We start from the raw sequence: 10627 nt of genomic DNA on the forward strand, positions 1-10627 counted from the left end.
AAGAAAACCTTAATTCTCAAATTATCTAAACAAAATTTTCTATCTAAACCTCAATTTTCAGTCAAAATTCATGATTTTGGAGTAATTAATTGTCTTACTACTTTGGTATTTAAGAATCAGAAAGCATTCATTCTAGTATCAAACCATTTTTTCTTTTCAAAGAGGGATAATCCCAGCACTTGGGAGGCAGAGACAGATTTCTGAGTTTGAGGCCAGCCTGGTCTACAGAGTGAGTTCCAGGATAGCCAGAGATATACAGCAAAACCCTGTCTCGAAAAACCAAAAAAAAAAAAAAAAAAAAAAAAAAAAAAAAAAAAAAAAAAAAAAAAAAAAAAAAAATCACCTTTCTAAGTCAGGTTTTAACTAGTTTGCATACAGATTCTTCCCCCCTTGGAAAAGCTTTACTGTAATTGGAGGTGTTGGCTAATCAATTACTGATGAATCCCAACTTCAGCAATAACCATAGCAAGGCTTCAACTTAAAACCTTTTTGTCTTATACCCCTGGTCAAATACATTAAAATGCTGGGCTTAGAACAAATTTCCTGTGAAAATGTTAAACAATATTTATCTCTCATAAAGTATCTCAGAAAAATTCCACATGATGGATGACATATCGCACACAAATCTATAACCTGACAAGTTCTGACTTGATTCTAGTACATTCAAGCTAGAAATGAAAGCAGAATGATTGATATATTTGTCTGGAAATCATATCAGTAATAACCATTAGAAAGTAAGATTTTTCCCTATGTTTACTTCAGAAGTTTTGAAGAATGAGCTTAAGTCTGTAAGGTGAATTTTGCACCATTTAATCAGTCTTATTTACTATGTTACTTCAAACTGAATGATGATGATGATGATGATGATGATGATGATGATGATGATGATGATGATGACGATGACGATGACAATTTTAACAGTAAAATGTACGGTTTCAGTACATATCCCTGCTTGGTCTTTAACTCAACTGGCTTGCTTAAACTCTCAGAGATCTGCCTACTTCTATCTCCAGAAGCAAATGCTGAGATTAAAGATTTGTGGCCAACATACCTATCTAGCTTCTTTATTTCTTAAGTGTTAGACATAAAAGAATTGGCTAAATGTGGGCATGAAGAAATGCAATACTAATCTGTTTTTATTGTATACAACAGTATTATAAGTTTAATAACAACAATCATAAAATTATTAGGTACCTAAAAGCTGCAGAACCATAGCACTCCATGTATTCTTCCTAGCATCCAGAAATCCAGAAAAGTATTTACAAATCTACATTTTAAGAAAGAAAATGTTTGATATATCATGTACATTATATGTACATTTCAATTTGTATCATGTACAATTTGAGGCTGAATATGAACTACTTGGGAGTTTCCTAAACCTGAATTTAACATGGCACACTCTGCCATGTTACAGTCTATCATATTAAGATATAAAATCAAATCCCAGACTTTATAAACTCCAGACTCAAAGCCTTTTAATTTTATTGAAAAGGAAAAATAAGGTCATTAGCTATTAACTCAATTAGGATCCAGTACACAAAGAACAGTTGTTGACTGACATATTTCCTGATTTGTGACTTACATATTTGTATATGCTAAGTCTGACACATTCATATTCAAGTTGGTTCTAGATATGTACATATTTTCTTTTTGAATACAAATGTTTCTTATTTTACTCTATAGTCTTGGCTACATTTTTAAAGTTTTGTTCTTGGAAAATTTAGACGTTAACTGTCCATTATAATTTCTACAGTTGCAACTGTATTTTAATAAACATTTAAAGTCTGTTTTGTGAAAGATTTTACCAGAACAGTTTACATGTACACATGCCTTTAAACACATTTCTATCTTGCTGTGTAGGCTGCTTTTTCCGGTATTATGAATTGTCACAGATGACTTAGTGATTGCGTATCCTGAATGATGGGGTGGGGACTGTGCCCACGTCATGCCACCTTAGGGACAGGCCCTGGACTGTATATGTCTGCCCAGCTGGACTGTCTTTGACGCTTTAGTGATTACTCTTTTCTTTGGTTTTAAGATTTCAAAACTATGACATTCAAAGTTCAGATTTGAACACAATTCAGGATTACTGTACACAAGTAAGACAATTGTAATTTGTCCTGAACCCTTGCCTGTTATCTAGAATTGGCTGCTCTGAGAATTGCATCATGGCTTCTTCACTTCAAGTACGTAATCAGAATCTCTAAGTAGATCTTTTTGTGTGCTGTTTTTATTCTGATTAATTAGAAATGCCATTCTTTGTGTTTAATTGGGATTGATTTTTTTTTTCAAAAATAAAGGTAGCTTAAAACAAACTTCTAGATGTCTCTAATTTTCAGTATTAAGTCATTTCTTTATGGAAAAGGTAATACTGCCCTCCCCTAGTAAAACATGTGGATTCTATAGCACAAGCTGGGGCACCACAACATAAATAATTGAAAGTGTTGTCTGCTATTTTTCCTATAGAATTTGTGAATGATAGATGTCATAAGCTTTCAAAGGGAGCTAGAACATATATCAGGTTTGGTATAAAAACCCAAGAGAAAGAAAAGAAAGAGAAAAGAAATGGTTGAAGTGTGTGGACTGAAGTGTGTGACATTTAGTGGATTTTATTTATTTTATGGTATTATAGCCTTCCTAATGTTGTGATCCTTCAGCAGAGTTCCTCTTATTGTGGTGCCCCCCTCCCTCAGCCCGCCAACCGTAAAATTATTCTTGTTGCTACTTCATAACCGTAGTTTTGTTACTGTTGCGAATCGTAATGTAAATATTTTTGGAGGCAGAAGTTCACCGATTAGGTCATGATCCATCGATTGAGCATGAGTATCTTTGGGTTTCCTTAATACAGGCTTAATTTAAGACAAACATTTCTAGATGGTGCTCTGAAGCACTTGCCAGAAGGTGGCGGCATAAGCAAGCCCTTAATGCACAGAGCTGTCCCGAGTGCTGAACCCAATTTCAAAGAGACTTGCCGTCGCTGGAGACAAGGGATGCCACCAAGTTCCCTGGAGGTTTGTAGACTCTAGTGAGAGAGGCATACGTCCAAAGTCCAGAGAAAAAGAGGTCTGTGTTCTTAGACAATACATAGACAAACATTTCTTTCCAAGAAATTATTTGCTACAATTTTATGGGAAATGTTAATATCATTATTATGGAGTAGTGGTGACTGAAGTGTGTGTGTGTGTGTGTGTGTGTGTGTGTGTGTGTGTGTGTTTGATTAGAATACACACGTACTTGAATTTTTAATGTTTTCTTTGAGATTCGACTGTTTTCAGCTCCTGTCCTTTATAATACCCCCAACCCCCAAAGATAATGCAAAAAGGTCATAGGAACCAGTGCCTTAGGATAGGTTAATATGTTAAATGAGTCTGTTTTTTAGGAAGCTAAGATCCACACTCTCTACCTGATAATTTAGAGGGCAGAATTTAGAAGGTGGGCTGCCTGGCTTCCCACACTTCAGAGTCTCTGGAGGTTTTTCCTCATTCCCTATAGCCACACTGTGAACCTGGCTCTATTTAAGAAGATGGCAGAAATAAAGGGAATGTATGGTGGGGAAATATATCTTTCTTTCTCTTTCTTTTCATTTATTTTTTTCTTTTCTCTTTTTTTTTTATTTCCCTCTAGTTTGCTATGTAGGAGGCGGGGTTTAATCTGTTAGAACATTGGTCTGACTAGCAGATCGGAGTAGATATATGAAGTGAGTTCTGAGTGTGGTGTCGACTGGAATGTAAAGACAGACAGGGAGAGGAGGGCGGGGACCCAGAAGAAGGAGGCACTTGGAACTGGGGAAGTGTTGGATGGCGGTGGGGGTTAGCGTGGGAGGAAGGGAGACTAGCTGTCTGAGCAACACACAGGACTAAAGAAAGAAAGGTGAGAGGAAAGGGGAACTGGAAGGGAAGGCCAGTAGGAGGAAGCCGGGAGAAGAGGCTGGGAAAAGAAAAACAGACTGGAGAAGGCAGGAGAGACAGAGAGAAGGAACTAGGAGATGAGGGTCACCGAGTCACCCGGGAAGATGGGGTTTCAGGAATCCAGAGACTTCTGAGACTATTACTCCTCCGGAGAGTCCGGCTCCCTCGGCTAGTTGGACAGCGACAAAGTGAAATGGACAGTGTGAGACAGATATTGTAGCCATCTCTCCAGCACCCAGAGATTTGGAAGCTGCTTTCAGCTCAACTACAGTTTCCTGGCTGGAGCCTCTGAGTGCTCAGGACCCGCGGGAGCCAAGCAAGAGAGCGCCGGGAGTGCTCCTCTCAGATGCCTTCGCCAGAGCAAGTAAGAACTTCCAGCTCCAGTCTCTGGATCCCCTTCCTCTGAAACTCCCCAGAAAAGAAGGAAGACCCTAGGGGGAGGGGCGAGGGAGATCCCCTTGCAATTCTTTTCCCCTCCCTTCCCCCACTCCAGCGGGAGTGCAGGCAGGCATGGATGTGTTCAATCTTGGCCAGGGCAACAACAACACCACAACTTCCCAGGAGCCCTCAGGGACAGGCGGCAATGATACTGGCCTCTCCGACGTGACCTTCAGCTACCAAGTTGTCACCTCTCTGTTGCTGGGTATGCTCATTTTCTGCGCAGTGCTTGGCAATGCCTGCGTGGTTGCTGCCATCGCCCTGGAGCGCTCCCTCCAGAATGTGGCCAACTATCTCATCGGTTCCTTGGCGGTCACCGATCTCATGGTGTCAGTGTTAGTGCTGCCCATGGCTGCTCTGTACCAGGTGCTCAACAAGTGGACACTGGGCCAGGTCACATGCGACCTGTTTATCGCCCTGGATGTGCTGTGCTGCACCTCGTCCATCCTGCACCTGTGTGCCATCGCGCTAGACAGGTACTGGGCGATCACCGACCCTATAGACTACGTGAACAAGAGGACGCCCCGGCGCGCCGCTGCGCTGATCTCGCTCACTTGGCTCATTGGCTTTCTCATCTCCATCCCGCCCATGTTGGGTTGGCGCACCCCGGAAGACCGCTCGGATCCCAACAAGTGCAAAATCAGCAAGGACCACGGCTACACCATCTACTCCACTTTCGGCGCTTTCTATATCCCGCTGTTGCTCATGCTGGTCCTCTACGGGCGCATCTTCAGAGCCGCGCGCTTCCGAATCCGCAAGACTGTCAAGAAGGTGGAAAAGAAGGGAGAGGGCACTAGCTTCGGAACATCGTCGGCCCCGCCCCCCAAGAAGAGCCTGAATGGACAGCCAGGTAGTGGGGACTGCAGGCGCAGTGCTGAGAACAGGGCGGTGGGGACTCCGTGCGCTAATGGGGCGGTGAGACAGGGTGACGACGATGCCACCTTGGAGGTGATCGAGGTGCACCGAGTAGGCAACTCCAAAGGGCACCTTCCTCTGCCCAGCGAGTCAGGAGCTACTTCCTATGCCCCCACCTGCTTGGAGAGAAAAAATGAGCGCAATGCTGAGGCAAAGCGCAAGATGGCCTTGGCCCGTGAGAGGAAGACAGTGAAGACCCTAGGCATCATCATGGGCACCTTCATCCTCTGCTGGCTGCCGTTTTTCATTGTGGCCCTGGTCCTGCCTTTCTGTGAGAGCAGTTGCCACATGCCCGAGTTGTTGGGTGCCATAATTAACTGGCTAGGCTACTCCAACTCCCTGCTCAACCCAGTTATTTATGCTTATTTCAACAAAGACTTTCAAAACGCTTTTAAGAAGATCATCAAGTGCAAGTTCTGCCGCCCATGATGATGATGATGATGATGATGATGATGATGATGATGATGATGATGATGATGATGATGATGATGATAATGGTGATGGTGGTGGTGATGATGATGATGATGATAATGGTGGTGGTGGTGGTGGTGGTGGTGGTGATGGTGGTAGTTGTAGTGGTTGTGATGGAGAAAGAAGAGGAGGAGGAAGAGTGTAGGGCTTACAGGACCCTTCCCATTCACTCAGTATCCCTGCCTCGGAAGCAACACCTAAGATAACTTGCTTTTCCTAGAACACACAGCTTCTTAGTCCACGGCTTTCAGACCTTGTTCTCTTATATCTCATTTTAAGGAGGACAGTGCTTTTTGCAGAAATCCTAGAGAACCCCTAATGTCTGTGTGAAAAGGTATTGCCTTGGTCTTTGGCCCTAAGATCAGTTTTTATAGTTGCAATAACCTCCTCCCTATTCGAAATCCCAATTCCTCACGATGGAAGTTTAAACCTCGGTGATTCAAGGCAGAAAACCCAAACAGAAAATATAAACTGTATGGACATCTGCCACGCCCCACTAGAACTGCCACCTTCTGCCCTACTTCTGGAACTTTTGAGGTTCAAGACTGCTCTGCCTCTCCCTCCCTCTTGCTCTAGAAACATCTGTTCCCTTTGGGTATCAATCTACACTGTTGACTCTGGTCTCATGCACTCATGGAGTCATCTGGAAAAACAGTTGGAACTACTTTGGGTTATAGGTGCGCTGGAATTCTTTGCCTTGCTGGATAGCAAAAGATCCTTTTCTCCGTGCACAACACCCACTTTCTGTATTTTTGTTTTTTTAAACTCAAAATCAAGTGGCAAAGGTGTCTGTTGGAGTGGATTTATAAATATGAGGCCGGGCCCATGAGGAAGAGTGAAGAAGGCCTGCGGGTAGTTTCCTGTCCTGGTGTTAGCACTCACCAAAGAAATTGACAATCAGACTATTTGGAAGGAAGAGTTTTATTCCTACAGTGTGTTGGCCTTTCTGTAAGTTCTGGCAAGGCCATGTGTGAACTGCAGAAGGCGCCCACTGCTGGCCAGGGAGGGCGCACTGAGGGTGCTCAGATGCCTGGAGTGATTTGCCCCACCCTCAGTTTCTTGTCTAGCAGCGCGCTACACCAGCAGCTCACCTTGGGTTTGCAGCATCCAGGTTCCTTTACCTCACCTCTCACAGCATCCAGGAGCTAGTAGAGAAGTTTGAGTTTATGCAAGAGGGTGGAGACTTAGAAATTTCTAAGGAAGTGTGGGTGTGGGGCACATAGAGAAGGCAAAGAGCAAAAAGGCTCCTAAGTGCTTCCAGCTCCTGTGGCGTGTCCGTGGGGAGGGGGCACCTAACGGGGTAATTTTAAGCATAGGATGCAAATTTTCTCAATCTACCCCTTCCCCTTTTCGATCGAGGAACAGCTTCGTTTAGCATATCCTAACGATGCCCGGATTTATTCTCTGGGACATTTTGTGCGCACACAAATTTAGCAGAACTCTGGGCTCTCCTTGCCAAGGGTCTCAACACCTCACCACTACCTACCTAGGATCTTGATCTCAAAGACATACCTAAAGGAAAAAGCGATCTCTGTGGAGTCTCAGAATCTAGACGATTAATTTGTTCCAGCCAAGTTAGCCCCAGAATTCTGAGGGTAAAACCAGTTTTGTGTCCTCCGGATTTTTAGAGAGTTCTCCCCTCCCCCCACCGAGGCTTTCTTTCCTTGCAGTTATTTTTGCTGCCCCACCCCCACCCCAGAGAAGAAAATTATTTTGGTGCTTCGTTTGAATATACATTTCTAGCTACGTGAGAGGGCATCAAAAGGTTTTGCGTTATAGCTGAACTTTGAATTTTCTGTTGAATAATGGTTTCCTTTTCAAGCAATTATAGGGAGATTTTTCACTTCCCCATCCCCTTCCGCTGTATCTTTCCAGTGTCTGCACCTGCTATTTTGAAAACCCGTGCTGCATCTTTTTTTTTTTATTGCCAAAGTTGCCTGTGAGATTTCCCCTTTGTGTTTATAAACAGGGTGAAAGGACTGCCCTGCCACACGAAGCCATTGTTTTATTTGTTAAACTGAACAAAGCGTCTATTTGGTTTCTTTTGCTCTCTACTCTAAAGTGGGGACAAGTGTTATAGCCCATTGCAACAGAGCCATTTCAGAATGTAAGCCTGTGGGGGTGTCTACATCCGAGAGGATGATGGGGGCTCTGTCGAGAAGAGATACTGGTCTGGGCTTCTCCAGTACAAACAGTACTTGTTTGTAAATTTAACTTGCTTTATCTATCTATCTATCTATCTATCTATCTATCTATCTATCTATCTATCTATCTATCTATCATGAAAATGAAGTAGAATTATATGACCAAACGATTTTTTTCTGTATGTTCACTATTTTTAGAACAGATGATTTACTTGAAATAAATCAATGCCTAAATTTCAGATGTTACACTGGAAACCAACACTTCTAACTTCCACTTCTTTGTATTTTTTTTTTCCAATTAGGAATGTTTGATTATGATGGGGGAGCGGCATTGCTCCTGCTACTTTGAGAAAGAGACTTTAAACAAGACTGGAAAGGGGGCACCCAACTGGAATATAATTGCCAAGTAATAGAGCAATCAGAGAAATGAGTGCAACATGCTGCACAGCTCTAAAGAACCCCTGATGCTTGTTTTATTTTAAAATACTTGTATTACGATAAAATATTAATGCATCAAAATTGGCCTTCACTTTCCTTGTGATAATAAAGGACTTCAATAATGGCGATGCTGTAATAAACTAAGACCTGTTACCTACATGTATTTTTTATTTAATCAGACTCTCTATTTGTGCTAGTTGTATTAACACAAAAATAAAGGTGAAAAATAGGACTGATCTCACAATTTAGGATAGGGAATTGCTTTTTTTTTCCTTTGAACACAATTTTGTCTAATTATGTAGCCCTTACTTGCTTGGAACTTTCTATGTAAACCAAGCTGACCTTTATATAATTTCTTTTTTATTTTAGGTACATGGATGTCTTGCTTGCATATGTATGTCTGTGCGATGATATAGGAGTTGTGAGCTGCCATGTGGTTGCTGGGAATTGAACCCAGGTCCTCTGGAAGAGCAGTCAGCGCTTTTAACTTCTGAACTCTCTGTCTATTGCTCCCCTCGCCCCTGCCCTCAAACTGACTCTGAAGAGCTCTTCTTACTCTGTTCCTGTGTGCTGAGATTAAAGGCGTGGGCAACCATATCCTGCTCAAGGAAGGGATTTAACACTTAAGAGAAATATTAAGTTTTAACTCACAACTCCTAGACTAATGATTTCTCTTTCACCATTACCTTCTTCCGTTCCTCCCTCCCTCCTTCCCTCCTTCTCCCTCCTTCCCTTCCCTCCTTCCTTCACTATTCCTTCCTCCCTTTCTTAAATTTTAGTCTATAAATAATATTTTATTTCATGGTTTTGACATGACACTGTGCATTTTACATGACTAGCTCCTTCAATAAGTTTTTGGCATCTGTCTCAGAAACATGGCCAGCACAGGGGAATGACCAGGAAGGAAAGCAGTGAGGCTTCTCTTTTTCAGAGCAGCTCTGTATCCCTTACAATATCCAGAGGACAGGAGCCACTGAACCACTGGTCTCCAAAGGAGCTGCTCATTGTTATGGGGTTGTTGCTTAAAGCAAAAAGGAGGGGACATTATCTTTTCTCACTGGGTCTCATTTGAGAGTGGGTTTCCAGGAGTAAGACTTAACATATGAATCTGCATGTGTTCTTTATCTCCCTACTCAAATCATCAGGATATTTCTTGTTTCTGTTGTATCAGTTAGTCTTAAAATTTTCTAGTGTCAGAATGATAGCTGCAGTTAAATCTCAGTTAACCTCAAGGGTAAACAAGTCAGGGCTACTATGATCACAGCAGAAAAACCCTCAGAAGGTTCATGCAGCCTGTCCCAGGGTGAAGATTATATATGATATATGATGTGTGTGTGTGTGTGTGTGTGTGTGTGTGTGCTGGAGGACTTGAAACATGAAAACATTTTGGAGAACTTTTTATTTGCTTGCTTTTTTTTTTTTTTAAAATGCTTCTCAAGACAGGATTTGTCTATATAGCCCTGGCTTCCTGGAACTCATTCTGTAGACCATGCTGGCCTCAAACTCACAGAGATCTGCCTGCCTCTGGGATTAAAGGGGTACAGCACTACTGCCAAGCTTTGTTTGGATTTTCTCATGTGAAAAATTGACATCAATGTGTACAGTGCCACATTCTGCACATTTGTCCTCGGAGCTGGAGGAGCCTGCTTCCTTGCTCTCATTCTCTCTTCTTTTCCCATAGAGACAACAGGTTTGTGTTTCTATGGGTCTTCCCCTACACAGGAAAATCTGTAGAGAACAGTTCTACAGCTCAAAGACATTATTGTTACTAGTGACTAGAAAAACTCAAGAGACCCACTGACACTGCCCACATATCAGCTCCTGTTTGATAATATAAAATTACAAAATAGTACAAGCTATTATTCCAATGAAGAAAATTCAACCTGGTTGGCAATGCACAAATAGGCTGCTGTGACTAACTTTCCACTTGGGGTAGAGGTGGGGGATAAATGTGCCCCCTAAACAAGGTGAACCAGAGAAGTCTGAAGTTGTTCAGAGCACAAAAGTCATCATGGGCTGGGATGACCTGGAAGAATGGACAGAAGTGTCTATCTAGGATTGAATTCTGGGTAGATGGAAGAGGGGATGAACAGTTAGGTGTCCTTTAAAAGGTGACAGACTGGACTCTAAACAGGCACTTGGGATGACATTTTTTCTTCTGTTTTTAAATTGGAAAAGGCTTTTATTTTGGAGCAAACATAGACAAATGAAGTTGTTCTTTAGATCTTAATGTTTTCCATTGTTCCAATGATTTTTTTATCTTAAATTGCAGATTTTATCCCCCTCCCAGTCCACCATCCGACTATTCCACAT

General features: G+C 42.2%; 1 protein-coding gene across 1 annotated transcript; it reads left to right on the plus strand.

The window, feature by feature from the left end:
• The first annotated feature begins 3696 nt into the window (after positions 1-3696).
• Htr1a (5-hydroxytryptamine receptor 1A) lies at positions 3697-5690 on the plus strand. Its single transcript, XM_031360095.1, has one exon. The coding sequence runs from the start codon at positions 4419-4421 to the stop codon at positions 5688-5690; it is 1272 nt and encodes a 423-aa protein (XP_031215955.1). The 5' UTR covers positions 3697-4418.
• The last annotated feature ends 4937 nt before the right edge of the window (positions 5691-10627 follow it).

This window comes from Mastomys coucha, unplaced genomic scaffold (assembly GCF_008632895.1).
Source record: "Mastomys coucha isolate ucsf_1 unplaced genomic scaffold, UCSF_Mcou_1 pScaffold8, whole genome shotgun sequence".
Taxonomy (NCBI): Eukaryota; Metazoa; Chordata; class Mammalia; order Rodentia; family Muridae; genus Mastomys; species Mastomys coucha.